Genomic DNA, 26,823 nt, shown 5'->3' with positions numbered 1-26,823 from the left:
AACAGCCCCTCAGTTTTTCAGTTTATTACCGACTGGAGGAAACAACAGGTAAGTCCATGCAAGAGGCCAGCAGGCCCGCGGTGGGGGCGTGAGACATCCCCCTGAGCTCAGGTGCTGCTCCGCGTTGGGCTCTTCCCTGGCCCGCCTGCCTTGGGCAACCTGGTGGCGCTGGGCTGGCGGGGCATCCTCTGGCTGGATCCTTCCCGGCCACTGCGTTCTGCCCGCGTGGGGCCTCCGCCGAGCGCTCCGCTGCCCTTGCTCCTCCCTGAGCAGACAGAGCACCGTCATCAGCTACTGGGGCAGAGGACACACTTGCAGCCTCCAGTGTCCGTGTTGGAGGCTCCAGGCGGCCTGGGCCGGGAGCAGCGTGGGGAAGCTCAGCGTGCCGACCCCGCCAAGGCTGCCCCCGGCACCTCCTCCTCCCGGCCATCCTGTCCCCATCTGATCTGTCACACTAATGACACACAGCACATCAGGAAGGCTCCTGGATTTGGAGCTTGGAAGCTCCTATTTTCCTCCCTCTTCCCTCAGTTTTCTGCAGATGCTCAGCAAGAGGGCCTCTTGTCCAGGGCGTGTCACCTCAGGTACAGAACACAGCCTCCGCTGCCAATTTGCCACCTCTGGTCTCCCTCCGTTGTGAAGGCAGCCAGATCCACAGCCACACCAGGGTGGGAGCTCACTGTAAAGCAGTGGCTTCCTGGGCTCGGGGTGTTGATGCATCGCAGTGAGATGGACAGGAACCCCAGGGGACAAATGTGCCTGGGTCATGGTCCATCCACGCCGGGCCTACCTCAGCCTGGGCTGTCCCCCTTTGTTCCCACGGCTGACCAGGCTGTGTGCCCCCTGCCGGACCCCCCACCCCCCAGTTCTTAGTCAAGAGCTGCAACAGGGAACCACGAGTTCTTGGAGAGAAGATGTGATGGGGCTTCCTAGGGGCCTGTTAAGTCATTTGCTTCACTGTCCATCACCTTGTGGGCCAAGGGAGAGCTCTGCACCCGAGACACAGGTTCCTCACAGAATCCACCCCCCCCCCCCGACTCCTGCAGGGCCAGGATGGCCCTTAGGAGACTGCAGGTTCTTCCTCGGCAAGCAGGGGGTCTGTGCTGTGGTGGACTGGGGAGCCCTGCCTTGCCTCCCTGGGCTTCCCCTGGAGAGCCTGTGTGTACTGGGTTCTATGCAGATGCAGTAACGATGTGGTAATGGGTTACCCAGAGCCAAGGGGGCGCAGACAGGAGCAGGTGGGGAGAAGCCAGGCCAGCTCTGCCCATCAGTGACTCCCAAAACAGAGTGGACTGCCACCCCACATGACCCCTGGTACAACTGCCAGTGTTCTGGTCCCCACTGCCTGGTCCTGTGAGTGCCCCGGCCCCACTGCCCCACAGTGAATCCCAACACAGGAGTGCCCTCCCCAGGCGGGCTGGGACAATCAGGTCTGTGGTAGCCCAGCACCCAACCTGGGTGCCCGGGCGCCCCAAAGCACAGCTCAGGCCAAGACCCCACGTACTGACAGGGTGGGTCCCAGCCCTGGCCTCACTCTGCAGCCAGCTGTGCCTTGGCCCGCACACCTGTCAGCTCCCCTCCCCTCGCTGTAACGACCAGGACACCTCTGGTCACTCAAAGATGAGAATAATACTCATCTTTAAATCTGACAAGGGCAATAAACCCTGGAAGTAAGAAACCAATGGCCTCTGAGTCATAGAAGGTGCTAAGAAAACCACCTAACCATGGGAGTAGACCATTTGTCCAGCTGATTCCTGGAACCCTTCAGGAATTGTGTGCTTCTGGGGCTGCTGGGGAGACCCACTCAGGCTCCCCGTGTCACCTGTGTGGGGTTACTGGGGTCAGGTGGACTGGACTGGAGAGTGAGGCTGGGCCAAAGGTGACTGCAGGCCGGGGTGGGGGTGGGGGTGGCATGCTCCCAGGCCTGACTCCTGAGGGGCCCTCTTAAGGATCAAAGACAGACAAGGGTCACTGAACATTAAAGACAGTCCGGTTTACCCTCCTTCCCCTGAAACCAGCCATGGGCACTGTGTTCTACGACCCCAGTGAAGCAGAATCCCCAAACACCAGCCTCCATGACTCGGGGGGCCCACTCTGCCATTTACATTTGGAGTGGCCTCAGGGCCCCTGCTCACTCTGCTGTAGGGCTGGGCAGAACGAGCATGATAAAACCCTTTCTCCCACCAGGGCGCCTTTCTCCTGTGGTGGGTGCTCCCTGTGGTGCAGTCACAGGCCAGCAGGCTGCCCAGTGACTTGGACACGAGGCATGTTGTGTGGGAGGGCCAGGGGGGCGTGTCGTGAGGAATGAGCCCCCTCTGGGCACTGCAGTCTGGAAGGCTGACTGGCAGGGTCTGGTGCCAGGGCAGGTAGGCAGGCCAGGCTTTGGAAAGCACACAGCAGGGGCTTAATCAGTGTCTCCAGAACATGTACAGAAGACAACAACAAAGACTGACGCACAAGGCGGATTGCACACGTGCACATTAACCCTTAGCTCAGCTCTCATTTCTGGGGAGGTGATCCCCACGTGGATGTGCCCTGCGACCCCGCCAGGCACACGCCCAGCGATGTGGAGGTAGGGAGAAGCCTGTCCTGAGTGCCCTGCAGTGGTGCTGCACCTAGAGATGGGCTGTGAGGCCTCCGACTTCCTAGGAGCCATGTTAACAAGCAAAGGAAACAGAAAACTAACTTAAATATTTTAATTAACCTCAAACACCCAATATATCACTTTAGCACGTAATCAGAATAAAAATCATTCAAGAGGTGTTCCAGTTCCTTCTGGTGCAACTGTCCTCGGGCTCTGCCCACCGAACTCCACCTTCCACTTTCTGGGGCACCTCTTTTTAAAACACATGGTTTCCCTAAATGTTAACAGAGAACACTCAGTTGAACCTATCTTTCCTTATTAACTCTATCCCCACCCCAAGACAAGCATTACTCCTCTGTGCTCTAAGGGTCCTCTGTGCCCCCCTTCTCTGCCAGGAAAGGGCAGAAATGAGTGAGCTTGATAAAAAAAAATTAAAAAGAAATGAGTGAGCTTGACAGCCCCCATAGGCCACATGGAGGCCAGGGACAGGGATCCAGAGACCCAAGCCCCTGAATGCGGCTCTGGCCCTTGGTGTGGAGCAACCCTACCCCACTTTTGTAGAGACCTGAAGGCCAATGGCCCCAACATTCCTAAATGTCCACCATCATCCTAGGCCACCAACATCCCCCATTGCTCTCTGACAGCGCTCCATACGTTCTCCACCCCGGGTCCTGCCATTAGCAGGTGACCAGAGCTCTGGGTGGACAGGTGCTGTGACGTGCAGCCTCGGGGATCTCGGTCTCATTGGTGGCCTCTGCCTCTCAGCCTCTGCACCCTCATCTGCCCTCTGCCCCCACTGGGCCTCTCCATCCAGGACCCAAGGCCTGAGTGCTCAAGAACGAGCCCGTGGGGCCCAGCACTCCACACCTCTCTTGACCCTGGCCTGGGCTTCCTCCCCACCTCCCAGCCTGGCACCCCAACACACCTGTTGACCACACCCTCCTCTCTCCCTCTCCTCAGGCTGCAGCTCAGGCCCGGCTCCTGCTGGCGGCCTGCACCACCTGCCCCTTGGCTCCTTCATCCCCTGGCCCAAGCTCCAAGCAAACCTGGAATGGTAAGGTGGGTGACACCTGGGAGGGGGCAGCTGGAGCACTCCTGGGCTCTCACGCCTTCACATGCTCCTGGCTCTGGGGCCCCAGCTTCATTGCACCTGGCAGTGCCTAGAAGGCACCCCTGCTCAGGAAGCAGGTAGGAGAGGGGACCCACAGTCTGACCCTCCAGGCTGCCAGTCTAGGGGGGTGACAGCATCTAAGAGGCCAAAGAGTCTCTCCCACCTCAGCACACTACGCTGCCTCTTCCCCGCTCCTCTCGTGTCATCGTCCTCCCCAGCCAGGGTGGCGGGGCACCTCTGCAGAGCCCAAGTCTCAGCAGCAGCGTTAGCCTCTGGGGAGAGGGGTGGTCAGCCCTCCTGGGAGCATTGCAGCTGTCTCTAATAAGCTGAGCTGTGAAATCATGTCCGCGGTCTCCAAGCTGCACAGCAGGGTGGCCCCCCAGGTCCTGCCCCCGCAGCTCCAAGCTGCTCTGGTTCTCTGAGGCCATAGCAGTTTCCATGGAAACCGGAGAGATCACCAACCCCCAGAGATAAACTAATAAACGCAACCTGCAAAAGGAGAGAACAGGCAGCAAGAGAACCGGAGGGAACCGGGGGGCCCTGGAGAGAGAGGTGAGTGCGTGGCAGCTGGGCCGCGGAGCAGGACCGGAGAGGCCGCAGGCTGTGGGGCCGAGGAAAAGGAGGGCCTTGCAGGGGGGGTACAGTTCTTGGCAGAGAGAAAGGAGGCCTCTAGAATTCAGAGAGAGACACAAAGAGAGGAGACAGTGTCCATCAGTGAGGAGGCCTGAACTCCAGGGCCCACGGCCTTTCAGTACTCCCACCCACAGAGCCAGGCTGCCCTCCGCCCCAGCGTCAAGGCCTTCTCAGGACGCTTCTGGCCAAGGGGCTGGCCTGGAGGTTCTGCTGCATTTCAGATGGTTTCTGAAACTGGGAGCAGAAGCGACACATGGCGAAGATAAGCGCTCCATCACGACACGCTGGTCAGCAGCACCTGTGCATCCCTAGCCATGATCCCCAGACTGAAGAGGCCCCTCAGGCCTCTGCCCCCTGCCAGCCGGAGGCGTCCAGGCTGAGCCCATCCTGCAGACTCCTGGGCAGGACCTGGGCCGCGGAGGGGTATGGACGAGGCGGCAGAAGGAAGGTCTCTGCTACCCTGTTCCCTGAGGACTTTGGTAGAGGCTGTACATGCCGCAAGGACAGAAACCAAAGCTGCCTTGTTCCCACGTTTGTGAGATGAAGACATTAGTGTGGAGGTGCAAAGGGGCTGGGGTCGCCAAAGTCCCAGTCAAGGCCTAGACTGCTTGGGCCACCCTGGGGCACCCACCCTGCACCCTGATCTGGACGTGCACCCTCAGGGGTTGTAGCGAAGTCAGAACTGAGGTACGAGGGGCCAGCCCTTGGATGGGCCCAGCGGGACCTGTCAGAAGACCAACAGAAAGGCCTGGATACTCAGGGTCAAGCCCGCGCTGTGCAGGGCGCTGCCCACCTCCCGTCTCCCATCCCTCCCCGCCGCCCGGGCCTATCTCTGACCTCGGGTCTCGGGCACGCTGGACGCGGACAGGGGCACGGCCGCGGGGTCCTGGGGCTCACTCGTCAGCCTCTGCCCGGCGCACATGGACTTGAGCATCTGGAAGACGGCGAGGGGCGCCACGTTCAGCTTGAGCAGGTCCACCAGGATCCTGGCGAGAACAGACGCAGCCCGGTGAGCCCACCTCGCCTGGGCCGGCCGCCCCCCGGGGCCTCGGCTCCGCCTGGCGCGCTCACTTGAACACGTCGGGGTCCATGGCACCGCCCGCCGCCTGCGCCAGCTCGAACAACTCCATCTCCTCGGCACTCAGCACCTTCTTCCGCCGCAGCGCCAGCTTCTGCAGAACCGCCTCCAGCCCCGGGGGCGCCCCCGGCCCCGGTCCCGCGCCCTGCGCCGCCATCTGAGCGGCTGCGGAGAGTGCACGCCGCCCGGTCCCCGCGCCCGGTCCGGTCCCCGCCTCGCCGCGCCCTCTACCGGCCAGCCGCGTGCTTGCCTCCCCGCAGCGGCCCCGCCATTCGGCGCTCAGAATCGGGCCCGGGCAGTGGCGGAGACCCGCTCCTCGGCGACAGGGCGCCCCTGCGTGCCCTCTGAGGTGGCGCCCCCAGCGCAGCTCCTGGCATACACTGAACGCTTAATAAGTGCCGGTCCGGCCCAGCCTGTGACGGTTCCGCGCCGGCTCCCGGTAGGGGGAGCTCCTCGCGGCCGTAACGCACGGCGCCTCTTACGCGCACGCGAGCTCCCTGACCTGGCTGCCTCCACTGCGCAAGCGCTCCCCGAGGTTGTTGGGTAGGCCCACAATTCCGCGGGGCTTGCTTTGCTCACGCGCCTTTTAAGGTAGCCTCCCGAAGAAGTGGCGGGGCATTTCCCGCCTGGCCAGGGGACGTGACGCCACGCGCAGCTTGATGACGACATTTCGGCGCTGGGTAGCCGAATGGCGGCCTCCATTCCTGAGTCGAGCAGCGCTATGGGTCCCTCAGGTGAGTGGCGGGAGTCGCGCGCGGTCGGGCCCCTCGTTCCGGCGGCCACCCCGGACCTCCGCCGTAGCCTTCCCCGTTCCTACGCGAGCCCCGGGCCTCGGGTCAGCCGGCGGAGGAGCCAAGGGCTGGCCTGCGCCTTCCTGCCGCCTTCCCGCGCGCCTCGCCGCCCCGGTGGGCGCTCGGTTAACGTTCGCTGAACGAGTGGAGGAGAGAGTGCTCGGGGCTCAGCAAGCGGCGTGGGGGAGATCGGGAGTGGGTCCCCGCCCGACGCTTTCTCCCCGTGCGGGCTGGCTTTGCGGAGGCTCAGTTAACTCATCTGGGACTTGCGGGCCCGGTGCTCATTTCACGGGGCGGGCGGGAGCGCACCCTGCTTCCAGCGCGCGTCCAGAGGAAGGTCTTGCAAAGAATGGCGCCGACGGGGCGGAGGCTCCCGTGGACAAACCGCGACACCCGGTCGGAAGCCGCTCCTGAAGGCGGTGGGTGTTGACGTGGCGGGAGGAAGCGAGGGCTTGGTGTACAGCGCAGAGGGGCGCGCGGAGAGCAAGGGCGGAGAGGTGCTGCTCTCTCCCCGAACCCCGCCTGGTTTGGCGTCCTTCAGCCGATGCCTCTGAAAAGCTTCCTTTGAACGGGAGCAGTTTTCACCTCATCATCTCTAAAGCTCCGCCTTTATGCCAACAGTTTAGGATTTTATGCTGCTTTGATAGTTTTGGAGTATTCCCTTGACCACTTGGTTCAGGACTGAAGCGTTTTTTTGTTTTTAATGTCTTAAAACCGAAACTGATGATTTAATCAAGAGTTGAACAAAGTTAGTTTTACTGAGCTCAGGTTCGCCTGCTCACCACAGAAAGGCCAGTACTCCAGAGGTATGTGTGGGAAGAAAAGAAAAGTTGCTTAATCTGAAGACAGGCAATCTGGGGAGAAGGCCAACTTGTGTTCCAGAACCAGCTTCAAAGATTCTGCTCAGCCCTGAGAGTTTTTAAAGGGAAAAAGAGGAAGGAATCTCAGCAAATCAAGGCAGGGAGTTAGGTTCTGTGTCATTTTCCACCGCGTGCAGACTAGCTGACTCCTGGTGATCCTTCCCCAGGTGTTACCTAGCCCGTGTGGTCCGCCTGCAGAACTGCTGAGGGGAAAGCTGCAGGTGGAGAGCCAGTCATCCTTTTAACTACTGAAGTTTTCATTCCTGTCTCTTCTAATCTAGGAAAGTAATCGACAGGTTAGGTGAGGCATTGTGTGCATTCACTAGAGCAGAAGCCAGGAGTGGTCTCGTTTCTGTAATTAGGGTTTTAGGGGAACAGAAATAGACAAACAGGAAAGGGGCAAAAGAGCCGCTTACAAAGCCCCACTGTCAGACACCATTCTGTTCCTGTGGGGTCAGGAGCGAAAGTCCATCTCCTGGAACTCCTTCATGCTTCATTCACAGGGCTCTGGGTTCTCAGAGTGGAGGACGTCCACGTGTTTCTGTTGCATCTCTGCCGACAGTGTTAGCTGCCTGCTCGTGTGTCCAGGCAGAGCAAACCGCACTGGTTCTACTGCACACAGAGATACAGGTTATTATGAGCAATAGTGTCAGCCCCATTCACTTGAGGCCAGTTCTTGGAATTGTGCCAGCCACAGATGGAGCATCTCCTGTCACGGCTGCAGTCTGGTTGTCATGCAGTTATATATGTAATGCACCAACTCTGGTGGCAGTTGCGGTGTCCGTGAAACAACTTGGGAATGTGCATCAGACACTGGAAGATTCTGTGACTCTACTGTCCTGATCACTCAGTGCTTGAGCCTACTCTTCTGTGGCTCAGGGAGGCCTGGGAGACTTCAGCTTTTCTACAAACAAGGCAGGGGACATGGAGGGGCCTTTGTACTAGGCAGGGGGCACAGGGTTCTGCTCAGTCTCATCAGGAGGTGTTCATGGTGCCAAGTGGCTGACATGCGTGTCTCCTCTCAGCCTCTCAGCTGCCTGCACAGCTCCCCTGAACTCTCCATCCCTGTAGCCACCTCAGTGCCCGTGCCTGGGCGGTGGGCAGAGATGTGCCCAGAAAGCCATAGGCAGCCCACTGGTGGGACTTGCATGCTTCCTCTCGCTCAGTCCGAGTCTGGGTATTTTCAGTTTCTGACCTGGGGCCGCAGAGGTAGGATTCTGGAGAGCTCCTCTGGCTTTCTGATGGCCCCTTCAGAGGCTCATTGGTGAAGCTTGCTCATCCCCTCCCTTCATTCTCTGAGGGCACAGGTGGTACGGAGATGTGTCCACCTGTGTCTGAGAGATCTGTGGGGGCATTGTGCAGCTGAACCTTGGCTCTGCCACTTACCAGCTGGCTGAGGGCAAGTTACTTACCTTCTCTCTACCCACATTTCCTTACCTGGACTGACTTTCTAGGGTTGTTGTGAGGATGCATTTTCTTTTTTCGCTTAACATATTTTGCCACTTAAAGCTGCATGCATCTGTCATCTTGTGGTTATGTTTCGGAAATGCAGGCTCAGCTGGGTTCTCTGCTTAGGGTCTCACAAAGCTGAAGTCAGGGTGTTGGCGGGCTTTGCTCTTACTTGGAGGCTCTTGAGAAGAATCTGCTTTCAAGCTTATTCAGGTTGCTGGTCGGAGCCAGTTCTTTGGAATTGTAGAACTCAGGTCCCCGTCTCCTTTCTGGCAATCAGCCAGGATGGCTCTGTGTCTTATGGTTCTCTGACTTGAGACTTTAATCATATCTGCAAATCCCTTCACAGCAGTACCTAGAGGAATGTTTGAATAACCAGGACAGGAGTCTTTAGAATTCTGCCTACCGCTGTGGATTAAATGACAAACACACTGAGAGCCCTTGGAACCAGGCCGGGCATGTGGCGAGTGCTGTAGAAGTGTCCCCTAGTGTCCCCCAGGGCTCATCCCCGCAGACGTGGCTCTGGAGCCGGCCACTTGTGAACAGCATCTCTGTAAAGCACGGGGCTTGGCAGCGCAGTGTGTGTTAGGTTGTGTACATGTTCCCGCCGTGTGAAGCGATGCGGTCTCCCGCTCTGTGGCAGATGCTGAGGTTTTGTCTTTGTCTTTCTTTCCACAGTGGTTTTATAAGTCGGATGCTTTCAACGCTCCCCAGGAGGCTCCCATGGCATTCCCTCACCCGCAGCAACCCAGCTTCCTGCTGGTAAGAATTCACCGAGAGCTCACCAGTGCTTGTTTTTGGGGCATGTGGTGGAAATAGCACTGGACATGGATTAGAGTCATGGGCTTGGCACTGCTTTCTGTGGTGCAGGACCTCGGGTTTACTCAGCCGCTGAGCCCTGGCTTTCTCACCTACAAGCTGAGTCGATTCAGGGGCCCTTTCCTGTTTCCAGGGTGTAGAGTGGGACAAGTGACAGGATGTACACCCAAGTCTTCATGTAAATCCTCACACGGAAGTGAGGCATCCTGATGACCGTAACTGTTGTCAGTGCAAAATGGAAGGCCCACTGAGCCAGGACGGCCAGAGCTGCGCTGGTGTTAAACTTGCCTAGAGGCACAGTGAGGCACGTCTCAGTGATGAACATTTCCAGTTTCAGTTCCCAGAAGATACATTTTGTGGACATTCTTCCTCGGTGCTCCCTCTAGAGCCAACAGATCTGACCCAGGCCTACACAGCCCGGTCTCTGCCTCTCACTGAGGCGCTGCAGACCCCACCCTCTTTTGGAGAGGGACAGGGCCGTAGGTATCCTTGGGCAAAGCTCTCTTGGGTAAAAATCTGGCATTTCCTGCTGATATTCATCTGTTTGCACAGAGGCTTCTTTGTGTAGTCACAATACATGTTGTCCCCCATGCCCCTTACCTGGGCTAGAGTTCCCTATTTCTTGTCCTGAATGTTTCCTGGCTTCTCCATCACCTTCGTGATCAGCGTCAGCACTTGGCTGAAGCCACCTGTAGTTTTTATCCCGCCCTGTCTCTGAAGGTAACGGATACAGGACATCTGGGGTAAGAGGGCCAGTGACAGCAAGCATCCCCTGTCTGGGCTGGACACTACGGCTCACGATCACCATGCTGTAAATCGTGGGCGGTCAGTCCTGGGGGAAATTTCTAATTGATGTGAGCACCCTGGATTGAGAAGGGGGCCAGCCCCCTGCTGGGGGATTGGGTGGAGGTGAGTTCTGCTCTGATGATGTACAGTGTTCTGGGGTAACTGCAGAGGCTGGTCAGGGGTGTTGGGAGCAAGCCAGGACCCGGCCTCCCCTGGACACCTCCCTTAGGCACAACTAACATGGGAGGTGCTGGGTGGTCAGGCAGTGGTGTGTGTCTCACTCCTGCCCATCACTTGGATTTCAGTTTTGAGTCGAGCCAGAATATCAGCAAAAGCTGCAAGACAAGTGCACTCACTTTTGGGGGTTTCTCCTGTCTTCCAGGCCAGCCTGAAAGCTGACTCTATCAATAAGCCCTTTGCACAGCGGTGCCAAGACTTGGTTAAAGTCATTGAGGACTTTCCAGCAAAGGTACAGCCCTGCTGCCGTCTCTTTGGGGTGTGTCTCATCCACTCCCTGAAAGACCTTATTACAGTCCCTGATTTCCATTTCTGAGCATTGCCCCACAGAGAGGCCTGACCCCGTATTGTGACTGTCACATTTGTGACACATTCAGCCACATGATCATCTCGACCAGAGTCTCTTAAGCATGGGTGCTTCTGTCCCATGTGGGACACTCGGCAGTGTCTGCAGGCATTTTTAGTTGTCACACGGGGGTGGTACTACTGTCATCGAGTTGGTAGAGGCCAGGCATGCCAGTAACCATCCCCCAGTGCACAGCACAGCCCCCACAACAGAGACGTGATCAGCCCAAAATGTCGGCAGTGCCACGGTCGAGGAACCCTGATGTAAGTGCAGAAATCGCGTGTTTACGTCATACCCAGAATCGTCAGAGAGTAAGTGCAAGTAATTCCAGGAGGCCGGCCTGGATGAGGATGGCCAGAAGTCCAGGGCTTGCTCTGAGGAAGAATGGTGCCATCCTTTTCCATAAAGCTCTCTTAAGAGCAGAAGTTTCCAGCATTTAAAAAAAAACCTTTTAATCACTGCTTGGTTTATTGTAAGGAGCGCTGCTTAGTGAGCTGCGTAACCACGGCGAAAGAATCCAGAGCTGGTCCTGTGGGTGCCGTGGGTGGGTCTGCAGACCAGGGCCAGTGAGGGAGGTGGGTGGTGGGCACCGGTGCTCGGGGAACCTGCCCGAGCCTCACTGCCCACTATTTCAGGAGTTGCACGCCGTGTTCCCGTGGCTGGTGGAGAGCATTTTTGGCAGCTTGGACGGTGTTCTGGTCGGGTGGAACCTCCGCTGCCTGCAGGGCCGGGTGAACCCTGTGGAGCACACCATCGCCATGGAGTTTCTAGACCCCGGGTAGGGAGGCTCAGCCATGTGGGGCTGGATGCTCCCTCAGGAGGATCTCACTTTTATTTGCTGTTTCTCCAAGCTAAGGAACAGTCAAAGCAAGATGGTTTGTGGTTCATTTGCCTGTTTTTGTTTTCACGTTCAGTGGCCCGATGATGAAGTTGGTCTATAAACTTCAAGCTGAGGACTATAAGTTTGACTTCCCCGTCTCTTACCTGCCTGTGAGTCAGCCGTGCAGTGAGAGCCGGGCTTGGGTGGAGCACCCTCCATGGGGGCAGCTGCAGCGGTGGTGGGTGGGCAGGGGCTCAAAGGGGCTGTGACAGTGGGTCATTCAGACTTGGCCAGCGGGAGGGCCCGCTTGGCTTCTGGCTGAGTGGCAGGGCCATGTGACCGGTTGCTTTGTTTTTGCAAGTCCCCAGTCCCGTGGGGGCAGATTAAGGGGTGGGAGGCGGGGTGGGTATGAGAACCAAAGGAGATGGGGTCGCCACGTGCATGTTGGGCTAGGGGGTCGGCTGCTGCCCCACCAGGCGGGTCTGTGAGGATGGAAGCAGGGGTTCGGGGTAAAGGCTTCTCCGCTTGAGTGCTATGCAGAGGACAGCGCGGCTCCCACAGGCAGGGTCTGCATGCTGGTTTCCTCGGCAGCCTCCCTTGGGCCGCCCTGCATGTAGGGTGCCATGCGGAGCCCGCCCCCAGCCCCCTCCCTGTCTCTGCAGGGCCCCGTGAAGGCGTCCATCCAGGAACGCGTGCTCCCCGACAGCCCTCTGTACCACAACAAGGTGCAGTTCCCCCCGGCCGGGGGCCTTGGCCTGCACCTGGCCCTCAGTATCCTTTGTCGGCCCTGCGGGTGGGGAGGCCAGGTGGCCAGCATGGTGGCGCCAGGTGGGGCGGCCCAACGGCCCTGACGTTTGCCTCCTGACTCAGCCCTCAGACCCGTTCGAGTATTACATGTTCTTCTTTGCTTTGAGCCTCATCACTCAGAAGGTATGAGAGGGGCGCCTCAGCGCAGTGCGGGCCCCTGGCCCACAGCTCCTGTTTTCACACAGGGCAAGGGAGCAGGGGAGGGGCCCACACCAGCTGCCAGCCTGCCTCCCTCTTCCTTCTCCTTCCACCGCCTCCTTTATCCGCGTCCCCACTGCTCCTCCAGCCTTTGCCCTTCAGGCATCCTCACTTACTGAGGACAGGCTGGGGGGCAGACTTGGCGGGCGATGTGGGGTGTCCGATCACCCTGAGTGGCGGCCAGGGAGGCTTCCTGCAGGAGGTGCTCGCTGGGCATGGGGCGAGGTGGATGTCTAGTGGTGGGTGCACAGGCTGGCCAGGACTAGGGGGTCCACTCAGGCCCTTTGTGTTGGGAGACTCCCTCCTAATACTGCCCTGGGTGCTTGAGCCGGCCTTGGGGACACATTCTGTATCCTCTGTGCATTAGGAGTTGAGCCTTGTAGTTGCTGGGGCGGCGCCCAGGGCCGCACTCTAAGACAAGTTCTTTCCCCAGCCGCTGCCCGGGGCCCTCCACGTCCGCACTTCAGACTGCGCCTATTTCGTCCTGGTGGACAGGTACCTGTCATGGTTCCTGCCCACGGAAGGCAGCGTGCTCCCCCCACTCTCCTCCAGCCCGGGGGGGCCCAGACCCTCACCAGCTCCCAGGTAAGGCTCCCCAGCTCCCCTGGCCCTGGGCCAGCACCTGAGATGGCCTGTCCCACAGCTGGTTAAGGCCTGGTCCTTCCACTGGGGCATGGCTGGGTCGGAGGGCGTCCGTGGGGACAGCGGTGCCACTCTATCCAGAGCTCTCCAGTTTTTCTTCTGCCTGAGGTTCCCCAGCTCCTCCTGCCCTAGCATGGGCATGTTTTGGTTTTCAGTGATCATCCCAGAAGCGGCAGGTCCTGTGGCCACCTTGAGGGCCTGGCTCTGTGTTCTGTTCATGACAGCCCTGCCTACACCCAGGGCTGATGGTTTGGAGAGAAAGGCCTTGCGAGCAGGCCCCAGAGGGTCAACCTGCTTGGGAATAAGACTAGTAGGAACCCAGGCCCAGGTCTTTGCTGAGCCAGGGGCCCCGGGGTCAGGAGCCTTCTGTGCCTCTGAGCAGGAGGGGAGCACAGCCTGCCTCGGTCTGAGGGTGAGCTTTTGGCTGACTCACCCCAGGAGACCTTTGTGCCCCGGCAGCTGCTGCCTGTGCTCCCCTGACCTCCAGCCCCGCTAGCCCGCCTCCTTCCTGCCTGAGAGGCTATGGGCAGGCTCTTCTGCAAGTGCCGGCCCACCCACACCTGCTGGCACATGCCCTGCCACTGCCCCAAACTCTAGTGGACAGATGCCCCTGAGGGAAGGGGCTTGCAAGGAGGAGAGTGGAGAGGGCACGGAAGGGGGAGAGGCTGCAGCCGAGGGCTCAGGCAGGCAGATCACACGCTCTCAGGCAGAATTCAGCTGCCAGAGGTTTTCTGGGCCTGATCTGGTTTGCTTGTTTTAACATGTAATTTCAGATTTTGAAAGTTGCTACGTGTGTAGAAGAACATTCACAGGCCCTTCACCCAGTTGGTTTCCGAGTTGTTTTATTCTCTCTTTATCTGTATGTCTTTTTCCTGGGTCTTTTGAGTTACAGACACAGTGCCCATTGCCTTTTAACATCTGAGTGTTTTCTGAAAGCATTTGCATTCTCCTGACCTCCTCACTTTTGCCCAAATCAGCGAGGTGGGGTTGCTGCCGGGCCACCATCTAGTCCCCAGACCCCACTCAAGTTTCAACCACTTGGGACTGTTATGCAGCCGGGATCCAGGCAGGGTCGCTCCCTGCATGCGGCTGTCCCTCTGGTCCCCTTTGGTCTGAAAGGGTCCTGGGGCTTTTCCTGACTTTGACAGCTGGGTATGTGCAGAATACCCTCAACCTGGGGTCCCGGGTGTTTGCTCGTGGTGAGGCCCAGGTTGTGCGTTGGGCGGGGGGCCTAGCAGTGGCATCCATGAGCCCCATTACCGCCGGCGTTGGAGCCAAGGAGGTAACAGCCAGGTTTTCCTACCGTAAAGTTAGATAAACACTTTGGCCCTCAGTTAATTAGCCAGGGCGATTCAGTGGGAAGACATGAGCCCATGCCACTGTCACAGTGCCGGCGGCCCCCGGTGGTCCTCAGCCAAATCAGCTGTGAGTAGGGGTGGTTTCCTAGTTTCATGACTGCTGCGTGTGGTCACAGGCACTTTGGAAGGAAGGCTTTTCTCTTCTGGCTGTTCATTCACACGTACCCATGGGGGCTCAGGGGTCACCGGAGGGCCCCATGGGGTGTGCTTGTCAGTGCAGCCGGGGCTGAGGTCCAGATCACCCCGTTACACCCGTTCCTCGGTCTCCCTCAGGACGCCAGCCGTGCCTTTTGCCTCCTACGGCCTGCATCACACCAGTCTCCTGAAGCGACACATCTCTCACCAGACGTCCGTGAACGCAGACCCCGCCTCCCACGAAATCTGGAGGTCAGAGACGCTGCTCCAGGTGAGCCACGGCGGCCCTTCTTTGCTCTGATCCACATAAACTGCTCAGCTGCCGCCCACGTGGGGGCAGAGGCCTGGAGACCCCCCTCAGTCGAGGCGGCTCTCAGTCGTTAGTGTCTCTGCTGTGACATTGGAAGCAGACGAGGAGGAGCTTGCCACCTGTCTCACGCGTGTGTCACTTGCAGTGTCTTCACCCCGGAGCGTCTCCACAGAGCCCTGTTTTGTTTTTCTCGTGATGTGATTGCTGCTCTGTCTTTCTGGCTAGTGGCTCCTGTGAACCTCTCCCCAGCGCACCCCGCCTCTCTGAGCACTCCCGTGTGGTTGGGGAGGTTTCCCGTGATCACTGTCGTGTGGGTGCTAAGTTCTGCGGCAGCAGCATCTTTAGGACATGCCTGGGGAGGGCCTCCCCTAGTTGGCAGGCCGCATCCCCTCAGCTCAGGGGCTCCCAGCGGAGGCGGCAGGCCCGTGTCCGCCCTCCTGGGGCTCCAGGCTCTCCTGCGGCGCCAGGAGAGACTCCACTAGTTCTGGTGCCAGCTTCTGGGGCTGAGTGTGTAGCCACCAGCATTGTTGAGAGCCTGGGGTGTGGGTAAGATGGGGTCCTAGTTTTCTTTTTTTGAATTATGATAAAATACATGTAAAATTTAAGCCTTAACTATTTTAAAGCGTGTGGTTGTACTTGGGTTGTCTTGATGGATCTCGGGAACTATGCCTGTCAAGCAGTGGCTCCTCACTCCCCTCCCGCCAGCCCCCAGCAGCCACCATCTATGTCCCTGTGCACCTGGCTCCTCGGGGAACCTGTGTGAGTGGGATCATGTGGTGCTTTGCTCCTGACGAGTGATCGGTGTCACTTAGCCTGGTGTCTCCAAGGTTCCTCCATGGCGTGGCACGTTCAGCTTCCTTCCCTGGTGGAGCTGTGTGTGCGTATAGAGCATTTTGTTTATCTGTGCATGTGGTGGACACTGGGGGTTGCTTCCACCTCTTGGCTGTTGTGAATAGTGCTGCTGTGAACACGGGTGTGCAGATACCTCTTTAAGACCCTGCTTTCAGTTCTTTTGAGTGTACTTAAGAAGTGGAGTTGCTGGACTGGGTGATAATTCTACTAAATTTTTTGAGGATCCCCATGCTGCCCCATTTTGGATGTCCCACCAGCCAGTGCTCAGGGGTCCAATTTCCCCACCTCCTCGCCACACCCGTTATTTTCTGGTTTTTGACTGTAGCCGTCCTGATGGGCAGGAGGTTGGATATGGTTGTGGTCAGGACTCGCTCTGCCCTGGTGGTGTGCCGTGTTGAGCAGCATTTCCCGTCCTTATGGGCCTCGTGTCCACATGTGTATCTGCTTGGAGAGATGTCTCTTCGAGCCCTTCGCCCATTTTCGAATTGGATTGGTTTTTTGTTGTTAGAGTTCAGACCTTATCTATATTCTGGATATTAACCTTTTGTCAGATACTTGAGTTGCAAATGTTTTCCCCCAGTGTGTGGTCTGCCTTCTTATTATGTATATAGTGTCTTTTGATGCACAAAGGTTTTAATTTTCATGAAGTCCAACTTGTCAATTTTTTCCCTTTGTTGCCTGTGCTTTCGGAGTCATATCTGAGAAATCATTGCCAAATCCAGTGTTGTGAAGCATTGTCCCATGCTTTCGTTTGAAAGTTTTATAGTTTTGGCGCTTTTATTTAGGTGTCTGATCCATTTTGAGTTGTTCCTTGTTTATGATGTGAGGTGAGGGCCCGCCCGCCCTCACTGGAGCGGGGAGTTCCTGCTTTCCCAGCAGCATTTGTTCAGAAGACTGTTCTTTTCCCCCACGGCGTGGTCTTGAGGCCCTGCTCAGAGATCCTTTGACCAACTAATGCTCTTCTGCAGGTTTTTGTTGAGATGTGGCTTCATCATTACTCCTTGGAGATGTACCAGAAGATGCAGTCCCCACACGCCAAGGTAGGTTCCCCGCCTTTCCCTCTTGCCTCCTGCTCTGGCCCCCGTGGTCCTCATGCTCCCCTCGGATGCTGCGCTGCCGGGCCTGGTGCTGGGCGCTGGGCTTGCACCCTGGCAGCTGGAGGCCTGGCCTCTAGGGGGCCTCCCCGGGCTACTTGCAGAGCCCTTCCCTGGCAGCAGGGACCGGTGAGGTTGTGCTCGTGCTCCGGGATGTGGGAGCCTCAGAGGCCTCTAGGAGTCATGTCCGGGGCTGTCCCCTCTGCCATCACAGTGCCTCTGCTTTCCTGCCGAGGTGGTGCCTGGCGGCCCCCTTGATGGTGGGTTGGGTCTGACACCCTCCTGCACGTGGCCTGGCCTGTCTCCTCCTCCTCCTCGCCTTCCCCCGTTCCTTTCTGGGCTGCTCCCCTGTGTGCAGAGGTGTGGAGTCCCTGGCACCCTCCCGAGTTGCTGTCCCCGGGCCCCCAGGCCCCTGGACCAGTCTGGGTGGAGCAGTTCTATCAGTGAGAGGCAGCGGCGCCCAGACCACACCCTGTGAGACTTCGGGCCACACTTCCTGGGCATCAGTTTGCTCTTCAGCCTGCTTTCTCCACCACCAGATGGAGCTCTCCAGAGCTTCCTCAAGAGTTAAAGAGTCTGTGGGTTCAAACTGAGAGCAGTGGCCTGTACCCTTCCCTCTGATTCCCGGGGAGGCGGTGGTTCTGCTCACGCAGCAGCCGGGCCCACAGTCCCAGCGCTCTGCCCAGCCACATGGAGGGTGGGGCACGGCCCCCAGTGCTGCTGTCCCGGTGTGGGGTGCCCCAGTCTCCTTCAGGGGGAGCCCGGACTGCAACCGGGCCTCTCCGGTCACAAAGCGCTTGCCCTGCCCTGCCTGCTTCCAAAGTGGGCTTGCTGCGTGTTCCTGCTGGTACTCCGTGGCCGGGGCTGCCTTCCCCGCGGGGTCCAGGAGGCTCACTCAGCCCCCGTGTGCGGCTTGGTCTCATGGAGGCTGAGGCCGCTGAGCCCCAGGAAGCTCACTGCTTCAGTCTTTAGCAGTAGACCTGCCAGCCAGAGGCCTTCCGGGCTGCATGTCCTGGGGGATCCGCGTCCAAACGTGAGGGGCTGTCCCCTGCTTCCCCTGGTCTCTGAGAGCTGCTCAGAGTGACTGGTGGGGCTGGGGGACCACGACGGCTCTGCCAGGCACCCAGCTGCCCTTTGCCTCCTGTTGAGACAGAAAAACAAAACCTGAGAGAGTGGGGTGTGTGGGAAGCCGGGAGCAGCAGCTTGGTCCGAGGCCCCTGCTGTCTCTCCAGGCCTGCCCTGTGCCTTGTGGAAATCCAGAAACCCTTGCCAGCTGGGTGTCACCCTGGGGCCACTGCTTCCCTGGTTTTCCAGATGCAGGGATACAGCTCGTCCTCAATGCGTCCGTGGCTGAGCTGGGTCCCGGGCATGTGCTATATCCTGAGTGGGGCTCCTGGTGGGCAGGAAGGATGGCCACAGGCCAGGGCTGGGACCCAAGGGGGACCGTGGTCTCCCCAGTTCCTTGCTGAGAGTAGGGCTGAGCCCCGGGTCTGGCCCAGAGGAAGGCATGAAGGGCCAGCACCTCCTGGCCATGCCCCTCCCGCCCTGGCCCTGCGTGTCTCTGGCTGTGCCTGTCTCTCCAGCCTCTCCCGGGGAAGCATGGCACCCAGGCGGAGGCCTGGCCCTCGCGGGGCGGGCTGTGTGCTGGGGACGGCTCTGGCTGTGCTTGGCTGAGGGGGCTGCTTCTGTAGGCTGTGTTGCTGTGGGGAGGTGGGGTGGAGGGTCCCGGCCTCAGGGTTCCAGCTGCCTCTGGGTGTGTGTGGCCAGCGTCTCAGGGGCTCCCGCCCTGGGGACTGAGGAGAGGCTCTACATATGAGGACGAGGCTGGTCTCCCTAGACTCAGGACCAGTGAGTGTTGGCGCCACCTTTAACCATTTCTGGGACGTGGGGCGCTGAGCCTGTGCAGAGAGTCTTTCAGGAGGGGGCACTGTTGGGTCTCAGAATTGATCACGTCACATGTTGATAAATTTCTTCTCTGGACAACCTAAGAAGTCCAATAATTGACATTTTTCTCTTCTGAACAGAGGCCTCCGTCTAGAACTGGCCTCTCAAAGTCCAAGCCATGGGCCTTGGTGACTGGCAGCGTGGCCCAGGGAGGCGCCCTGCGGGCTGCCGCAGGGACCCTGAGGGTCCGGAGGGGAGAGCCTTGGGGGCCTGAGGCTGCAGGGCTGTGCTGGTTTGGATTTTCACTGATGTGCTTTTGTTTTTGTTTTTTGTTTTTTCTCCCTACCTCTGGGCTCCCTCTCACTTGTTTCTCTCTCTCCCCTCCTCCTTCCCCCTCCCGTCCTCTCCTCTGCTGCGTCTCTCAGCTGGAGGTTCTGCACTACCGACTCAGTGTCTGCAGCGCCCTCCACAGCCCTGCCCAACCCAGCCTCCAGGCCCTCCACGCCCACCAAGTACTGGCCGCTCTGGTTTTGTTCCCTTTGACCCCTGCCCTGTGGTATAAGCCCTAGAGCACACGTCCGTGCCGTGGTAATGCGAGGAGCTGGCTGGGGTGCTGCAGAGCCAGGCCCGCATGCGGAGGGGTGATCTGGGTATGGGGTGCGTGGCCACGTGACGGAGTAAGGCAGGGCCCACCTGGCTATGGGGTCACCGAAGCTGCCTGGCCCAACCTCAAGCCAGCCAAGGTGTCACAATGCCTCAGTGCCGGGCTCCGTGCTTGGCCCTGGTTCAAGGGGGCAAAATAGTGTGGCCTTTGCAGCGGCCCGGCTCTCCCCGCAGACAGGCCTAGACATGGAAACTGGCCGAGGACGGGAGGCCCGGGGCGCATGGGTGGCACAGCCCTAGCCTCTAGTGGACCTGTGCTCGGTGACCTCATGGAGGTTGCAGTCTGTTTAGGCAGAAGTGACCAGTGACAGATTTGAGGTCAGCAAGTTGGAGTTCAGAACTGCAGGGTGTTTAGGGCCAGCGGGATCTGGAAGTTTGCTGCTCCAGGCCGTGACCGCTGGGAAGTCTGGGTGGAAACCTGTCTGGAGCTGTGCGCACGGCCAGGGCTCTGTCTGGTTCCCCCTACTTGAGAACAGATGACAAATCATGCTCCATTCCTGTGCAGAAGCAGCAGCTGCAGTGAGGGGAGGGAATGTTCCAGAAGGGTCCACGTGGGCAGGCCTCTTGCAAAATGGGGTGCCACTCCAGGCTCTGCTGGGGACGTCCTCACCCAGCTAAGAGCAAGTTCCCTGCCTTCACCTCCGCAGCCGGAGGCCGGCCCGTGAGGAGGGCCTGGGAAAGTGCCTGTGGCAGAGGCATGTGCAGCTGTGGCCAGAGGCTCCTGGGGGCACAGGTCTCAGGAAGGTGAGCTAGACGCACAGTGTTTTGACCTGATAGCATGGAGAGAAAACAGTCCAGCAGGGCTTCATTGCAGTTGCTGGGCCGTGCGGCAGGGAGCCTGGCCCCTGGAAACCTGGAAGAGAGGAGCGCGGGGCCAGGAATGGAGCTGCATTCTGCCTGGCACCGAAGCCTGGTGGTCTTTTATTACTATTGAAGTGTCTTCCCCAAAACACTGCAGACTCATTGTGTAGACGTAACTTTCAGAAGAAAGTTATCTCCCGCCCTCGGGCTGTGGAGGCATTTCTGTTACAGGGAGGCCACTTGGACGGGGCCCTGGAGCTTGGAGCAAGGCTTCCTGGGCTGGAGGCCGGGCCTGCACCAGTCCCAGCTATGCTCACATGGGGGTGAGGCTGCCAAGAGCTCCTACAAGTCTGTCAAAGCCCCTTGGGGGCAACGAGTGCAGGGAGAGGAGTGGGTCGGTCTGGACGCCGGAAGCCGGCAGCCACGGGTCCTGCCTTCCCACGAGTCCTCCGTTGGGTCCAGGTCTCAAAAGTCCTACTGGACTCATGGATCCAGAGTTCTGCTCACAGGATTGAGGTGGTTGTGTTGACCCCAGGTCCACAAGGGGCGAGGTGGGCAGATGGGAGGGGTTCACCTGGAAAGGGGAAGCCGGGGGGCTGAGAGCCCTCTGCACTACACCTGGGCGGTGGGTGGGGACCCTGGGTCCAGGTCCTGGTGAAACACGGGTGAAACCCTTGCTGCTGGTCCTCGCGGACCTGGGCGGCAGCAGTGGCCCAAGCCGCCCTCGGAAGCACTACGAAGGGGTGTGCAGGGCTCCGAGAGGAACTTGGCAGAGCTTCTGCTCTAGTGGCCGGGTAGGGGCACCTTGTGGCTCTCAGGTCCTGTTGGGGGAGAGGAGGGCCGGGGCGGCGTGCCCGGTGCTAATGCCCCCCCACCCCCAGGAGTCCTTCATGCCTACGGAGGAGCACGTGCTGGTGGTGCGGCTGCTGCTGAAACACCTGCATGCCTTCGCCAACAGCCTGCGGCCCGAGCAGGCCTCCCCCTCCGCCCACTCCCATGCCGCTAGCCCTCTGGAGGAGTTTAAACGGTGCGTCCCCTTGCCCTCCTGGCTGCCCCTCAGGCTGCTTTGCCTCCAGGCCAGCCTGGGAGAGGCTCTGTCTCTTCGCCCTCTTTCCCCTTCCTCCCCTGTGGAAAGAAGGCAGGCTCAGCTTTGTGCTGCTCCCTCCCCAGGCGGGGGAGGATAGGGGCCTGACTCCCAAGCCACCAGGGTCCAGCAGAGCGGGCAACTGGTGTGGCTGAGCCCGGCTCAGGGGCTCACTGGGTCAGCCACATGCATGCTGTGTCCTCGAGACATACTCCAACTTTCTGAACCTCGGATTCTTTCTCTGAGGAATGGGGCTAGAACAGAGGTCCTTGACCCCAGGGGTGCCTGGCACTCCCCCTGCATGGCCGGGCTGTGAGGTGACCCTGCCCACCGCTCCCTTCCCCTGCAGGGCCGCCATCCCCAGGTTTGTCCAGCAGAAGCTCTACCTCTTCCTGCAGCACTGCTTCGGCCACTGGCCCCTGGACGCATCCTTCCGAGCTGTGAGTTGTCGGCCCCTTGCCTCTGCCCTCTGTGTGCCCTGGTGAGGGAGGTCCGGTGCAGACGAGGGAGGGAGGCCTTGGTGGGTGCACTGTTCTGTCCGTTTGGGGGTCCTGCCAGTCCCGACCTTGAACTCAGCTGTTCATGCAGGGCAGGTTCCCTCCCTCTGGTGGGGGAAGCGTGCTGGGTGATCTGTTCTGAAGGGCCAGGTGTCCTGAGGGTACACAGGTCCTCCCATATCCACCTGGGCACCACCTACCAGCCCACGCATTTCCCCAGGTCTTGGAGATGTGGCTGAGCTACCTGCAGCCCTGGAGGTACGCGCCTGAGAAGCAGGCTCAGAGCAGCGACAGCCAGGCCCGGAGTGTGTCGGAGCGATGGTGAGCCCAGCAGCCATCCCCCGCCCCTGGGGGCACCTGCGTCGGGCCTCCTGGGGCTCCTCCCTGAGGTCCTGCTGGTGGGGGCGTCTTGCCTGGGCCCCAGGATGGATCTCCTAGGGGAGCAGCGGGAGTTTCTGTCCTTCTGTCCCTTTGCCACGTCATCTGAGGCAAACTGCCCCTCAGCCCTTCCTTGCCAGCTCTGCATTGGGCCCACCCCCAGGCTTCCATTGCACACCCCCTCCTGGACTCCCCTGTGCACCCCCAGGGCCCTGGCCAACCTTCAACACTCAGCCTTGGTCCTCAGAAAGGGCCTCATCCTGGGGAGGGTTCTGTCGTCTGGTTCTCTGTCGCTCCTCAGCCCCTATTTGATGCCCGCCTGGCCCCCAGGGCGCCCTTCGTGCAGGACAACCTGCTCCTGTACACCAAGCTCTTCCTGGGCTTCCTGAGCCGTGCGCTGCGCACCGACCTAGTCAGCCCCAAGAACGCACTCATGGTCTTCCGAGTGGCCAAGGTCTTCGCTCAGCCCAGCCTGGCCGAGATGATCCAGCGAGGTGAGGTGCCACCAACAGGGGCGGTGGGAGGGGGGCACACTGCACAGTCTCCGCCCCTCGGGACCCTAGTCCTAGTGCGCACTCTGCTCAGAAGCTGCGGGGGGGCCGCGTGCTCTGCGCCCTTGGAGTGGAAGCCAGACTCCATCCCGCCTTCCAGGTGAGCAGCTGTTCCTGGAGCCCGAGCTTGGCATCCCCCACCGCCAGCACCGCCTCTTCACGGCACCCGCGCTCACCGGCAGCTTCCTGTCCTCGTGGCCACCAGCCATCAGTGACACCTCCTTCAAGGTGAAGAGCCACGTGTACAGCCTGGAGGGCCAGGACTGCAAGTACACCCCAATGTTCGGGCCCGAGGTCCGGACGCTGGTGAGTGCACCGGGCCCAGCTGGGCTCTGGGACTGTGAGCCCAGGAGGCGCAGGCATTTCAGAAAAGAGGGACGATGGGGGCTGGGGTGGGCACTTGAATTGTCTTCTCGTAGAGGTAACATCTGTTAGAAAGTGCACCTTAGTCTTTAAATTTCATCCTGTGGTCACTGGGGGCCGGGTGCCTGAACGCCCGCCCGCCCGCAGGTGCTGCGCCTGGCCCAGCTCATCACGCAGGCCAAGCAGACCGCCAAGTCCCTCTCCGACCAGTACGGGGAGAGCACGGCCAGCCGCTCCTTCCTGTCCTGGCTGGGCTTCGGCCCCGCGGACCCCAACGGCTCCTACCCAGCCAACGACCTGGACGAGATGGGGCAGGACAGCGTCCGCAAGACAGATGAGTACCTGGAGAAGGCCCTGGAGTGCCTGTGCCAGGTGTTCCGGGTACGCCCTGGGCCCGCCCGTGTTTGAGGCCCAGCGGTGGGCGGGGGTGGTGCACTCCCTCCCGTGGAAACTGAGAGCAGGTTTCTCCCGACAGCTCAGCGAGGCCCAGCTGGCTCAGCTCACGCTCGCCCTGGGGACGACCCAGGATGAGAGCGGCAAGAAGCAGCTGCCAGACTGCATCGTGGGTGAGGACGGGCTCATCCTGACGCCGCTGGGCCGGTACCAGGTGAGGCCACGTCCTGCGCCCCCACCCCCACCCTCACCGAGGCAGAGGCTGCAGCACCAGGCAGTCCTGGGCTCATGCCTGCTGCTTTCAGATCATCAACGGCCTGAGGCGCTTCGAGGTCGAGTACCAGGGGGACTCGGAGCTGCAGCCCATCCGCAGCTATGAGGTCGCCAGCCTGGTCCGCCTGCTGTTCCGGCTCTCCTCCGCCATCAACCGCAGGGTGAGTGGGGTTGCCCGCGCCCCAGCCCGCCCACCTGGGGAGCGCCCGCCAGCGTAGCCGTCTCTTTCTAGTTCGCAGGCCAGATGGCAGCCCTATGCTCGCGGGCTGACTTCCTCGGCAGCTTCTGTCGCTACCACCTCCTGGAGCCCGGGCTGTCGGACAGGCACCTGCTGAGCCCCGTGGGGCGGGGGCGGGCAGCCAGCCGTGCCCGGGGCCCCCGGCTCAGCCTGCGCTTCCTGGGCAGCTACCGGACGCTGCTGTCCCTTCTGCTGGCCTTCTTCGTGGCCTCTCTGTTCTGCGTCGGGCCCCTGCTCTGCACCCTGCTCCTCACACTCGGCTACGTCCTCTATGCCCTGGCCATGACGCTGCTGGCCGAGCGCGGCAAGCTGCACCAGCCCTGACTGCTGCCCAGCTGCTGTTCCCGGGTTCCCCTAGGCTGCTGGAGCCCCAGACCTGTCACCTTCACCCCAGCGGCATTTCCTGCAGCCTCGGAACCATCTGGGAGAACCTGGAAGGCTAGGCAGGGAGGGAGCTGTGTCCACAGGCCATGAGCCCTGCAGGACGGGCAGTGTTGGGCAGACAGACAGCCTGCTGGCTGTGGGCCTTTCCCGGAGGCCCCGCCATGAGCGGCCTTTCTCCTTTCACTCGTGACGCCGAGGAGCTCAGGGTGCCTTTGGCCTCAGCCCTCACTGACCTCAAGTGGGCAGTGTGACACCAAGGCAGCAGCCCACCTCTGGCTCCAGAGGAGAACCAGCCCTAAAAGAGACACCTAAGAAAGCATGGTGGTTCTCTTCCGATTCTGGGTTTTAAAGCTCATTTTGTCGCATTTGGCAAAGCAAGGGCCACCCTCCTCCACGTGCTCCCAGCAGCTCCAAGTCTGGGCCACACGTCTGCTTTTCTGGGGAAGAGACCCTCCCGGAGCACAGACGCTCCGTGGGTCAGGGCCTGCCTGCACCTCCCTTCCGGCCCTGAGCCATCAAGCAGGTCACTGCCTTGTCTGTGTGGACCCTGGTCCTGTGGGCAGGCGGAGGGGGCGTGGCAGGGTGCTGGCTTCCGGCCTACAACCAGAGAGGGTCGGAGACAAAGTCAAGTGGTTACAGACACAGCAACCTTTTGGTAGCATGTAAATATTCGAAGTGCACGACAGTTACCTATTCACTGTGAGTTATCCTCACAGCAAGTCAGCGCACCTTTCACTGTACAGACAACCCTTGGGGGACAACAGTTCAACTGTCATTTTTAAAAGCCTTTGTTTTTGGCAGGTGGTTTTTTTAAGTTTTAAAACCATAAATGTTGGGCTTTGTATTTTGATGTAAACCCTGATGGCATTTGGGGCCTGTGACCAAAAACCAACCAAACTTGTAACCAACCACGGATCTGAATAAACCCATTCTTAGTCCCAAGTCGTGTGGTGCCTGGGCTCCACCCTGAGGTGGCATCCTACACAGGTCCCTGCTCACTCTGGGCAGCAGGGGTGGCTGCTGGGCACCCCCAGTGGGTGTGACCCGGAAGCACCTTGGTGGGAAAGGGCAGCCCCGCAGGGTCCCGGCCCCTGGTGGGGTCTGAGCCGTGAGAAGCTTGCCTTCCACTGGACAGGTCAGATGGGGTCAGCACGAGGAGCTGGGATGCCGGGATGAGCGACACCCTTCCTATGGTTCTGGAGGGTCACATGGGAGCCGGGACCTGAGCCCACGGGGGCATCTGGCCTGAACATTAGAGGCCCTTTTTCCCTGGATAGGCCAGTTGCTTTGGTCGAATTTGATGGAGATAGGAAGTAAGGTGGCATTTCTACAAGTTCACACGGACAGTACCAGCTTTTGTTACCAGACTGAGGTGAGGGTCTGGGGTCTGACATCAGGGCACTGTTTGCTGACGGCACCCAATGATGAGGCCTCTGCAGGGCTCTGCTCATCCCCACAACCCCCTGCCGGTTTCCCTGGTGCTCTTCCTTCACCTGGAAACACTCATGAACACTCTCAAAAGTGCCCCCTTCACCCACACAGCTGACATCTGTGAAACAGCCACCCAGTGTGTGCCATCCTCTGTGCTGGGGGCATGGGGGCCTCGTGGGCAGAGTCCAAAAGTCACAATGGAGCAGGGCGCAAAGGGCGAGTAGGGGACAGGGTTCTGGTAGTCATGCCCAGGGATCCGGGGGCAGGGTGGCAGCTGAGACGCCAGTGGCTTCGCAGTGAAGGTGGTGGGGGCGTTGGGGACCCTACCTTCATGACAGTCCCAAGTTCCTCAGCACAGGACTCTGGCTGCAGAGTTGAGACAGACTGGGGACAGCAGACTCGGAAGTGTCACCAGGCCAAAAGCCGCAGAGATGCCGAGGTTTGCAGCAGTGAAATGGTTTATCCATGAGGCCACCAAGCCAGGAGCTGAACTCAGACCTGCGTCCCCGAAGGCATTTATGGGATGAAACAGGGTGGGGCCATGGTGTGCGTCTCCACGGGAGCAGCCAGGCTCCGGGCCTCATCACCGGTGGGAACCCAAGTCCGTGATTAGTCCAACTAGAACTGCCCAGTTCTGCTCTGCTGCTCCCAATTCGTCCTGGCCCGCACCTGTCTGATCACATCCGCCTAATCAGTAAGGAGGGGTGATGGTCGCTGCCAGGAGCTGCAGCTTTCAAGAAACATCGGTGTTTCCAGGCTGCTCCGCGTTCCCTTCCAACCTAGGACTCCTCGACGGATACTGTGGTCCAGACCCCTAGGTCGCAGACGCCCTGCACAGACCGCAGACCATTAAGGTGATGAGGTCAGCTCCTCGGTCTTCCCAGTTGAACCCGCTAACCTGAGACCAAGCTGGGGGGGTCCGAGGCCTCCCCCCTTTCTTTGCTGCCAACACCGTCAGAGCCTGGCTTCCTGC

General features: G+C 59.8%; 2 protein-coding genes across 8 annotated transcripts; one reads left to right on the top strand and one right to left on the bottom strand.

Annotated features, from left to right (window-relative positions):
* Window positions 1-9: 9 nt before the first annotated feature.
* Window positions 10-6,686, bottom strand: MZT2B (mitotic spindle organizing protein 2B). 5 transcript variants are annotated; one of them, XR_004316762.1, is made up of 5 exons: window positions 5,400-5,650; window positions 5,166-5,314; window positions 4,185-4,364; window positions 3,510-3,630; window positions 2,681-2,858 (listed from the first exon to the last, which is right to left on the bottom strand). XR_004316762.1 is itself a non-coding variant. In XM_032472135.1 (4 exons), the coding sequence occupies exons 1-4, from the start codon at window positions 6,106-6,108 to the stop codon at window positions 108-110; spliced, it is 606 nt and encodes a 201-aa protein (XP_032328026.1). In that variant the 5' UTR covers window positions 6,109-6,686; the 3' UTR covers window positions 10-107. The 5 variants fall into 5 exon arrangements, 4 of the variants coding, with proteins under 4 accessions (XP_032328026.1, XP_032328025.1, XP_032328028.1 ...); XM_032472135.1 differs by lacking the exons at window positions 2,681-2,858; window positions 3,510-3,630; window positions 5,400-5,650 and adding exons at window positions 10-265; window positions 5,990-6,686; XM_032472134.1 differs by lacking the exons at window positions 2,681-2,858; window positions 3,510-3,630 and adding an exon at window positions 10-265.
* On the top strand, window positions 6,008-25,361 carry SMPD4 (sphingomyelin phosphodiesterase 4). Of its 3 annotated transcripts, XM_032472108.1 has the most exons (20): window positions 6,008-6,140; window positions 9,185-9,268; window positions 10,494-10,580; window positions 11,330-11,472; window positions 11,609-11,684; window positions 12,177-12,285; window positions 12,392-12,444; window positions 12,953-13,104; window positions 14,793-14,925; window positions 16,785-16,856; window positions 19,220-19,306; window positions 21,140-21,285; window positions 21,692-21,782; window positions 22,060-22,160; window positions 22,548-22,711; window positions 22,869-23,074; window positions 23,279-23,512; window positions 23,607-23,738; window positions 23,830-23,958; window positions 24,030-25,361. In XM_032472108.1, exons 1-20 carry the CDS (start codon window positions 6,066-6,068, stop codon window positions 24,357-24,359), a joined length of 2,604 nt encoding a protein of 867 aa, XP_032327999.1. In that variant the 5' UTR covers window positions 6,008-6,065; the 3' UTR covers window positions 24,360-25,361. The 3 variants fall into 3 exon arrangements, with proteins under 3 accessions (XP_032327999.1, XP_032328001.1, XP_014409649.1); XM_032472110.1 differs by lacking the exon at window positions 19,220-19,306 and having other exon boundaries at window positions 24,030-24,359; XM_014554163.2 differs by lacking the exons at window positions 6,008-6,140; window positions 9,185-9,268; window positions 11,330-11,472 and having other exon boundaries at window positions 10,506-10,580.
* The last annotated feature ends 1,462 nt before the right edge of the window (window positions 25,362-26,823 follow it).

Source organism: Camelus ferus, chromosome 32, assembly GCF_009834535.1.
Source record: "Camelus ferus isolate YT-003-E chromosome 32, BCGSAC_Cfer_1.0, whole genome shotgun sequence".
NCBI classification, from domain to species: domain Eukaryota; kingdom Metazoa; phylum Chordata; class Mammalia; order Artiodactyla; family Camelidae; genus Camelus; species Camelus ferus.
Note: the sequence above shows the minus strand (reverse complement) of the source record. Positions and strands in the feature narration are given on the sequence as shown.

Excerpts from the sequence above, each read along its gene's own strand:
- SMPD4 (XM_032472108.1), top strand. The coding sequence starts at position 6,066 with ATGACGACATTTCGGCGCTGGGTAGCCGAATGGCGGCCTCCATTCCTG. Across the intron at positions 12,286-12,391 it reads TGGCCTGCACCTGGCCCTCA|ACCCGTTCGAGTATTACATG; the intron begins GTATCCTTTGTC and ends CTCAGCCCTCAG. Across the intron at positions 23,075-23,278 it reads GGCCCGAGGTCCGGACGCTG|GTGCTGCGCCTGGCCCAGCT; the intron begins GTGAGTGCACCG and ends GCCCGCCCGCAG.
- MZT2B (XM_032472134.1), bottom strand. The coding sequence starts at position 5,563 with ATGGCGGCGCAGGGCGCGGGACCGGGGCCGGGGGCGCCCCCGGGGCTG. Across the intron at positions 5,315-5,399 it reads ATGGACCCCGACGTGTTCAA|GATCCTGGTGGACCTGCTCA; the intron begins GTGAGCGCGCCA and ends TGTTCTCGCCAG. Across the intron at positions 4,365-5,165 it reads CAGCGTGCCCGAGACCCGAG|AGGCCTCCTTTCTCTCTGCC; the intron begins GTCAGAGATAGG and ends TCTGAATTCTAG.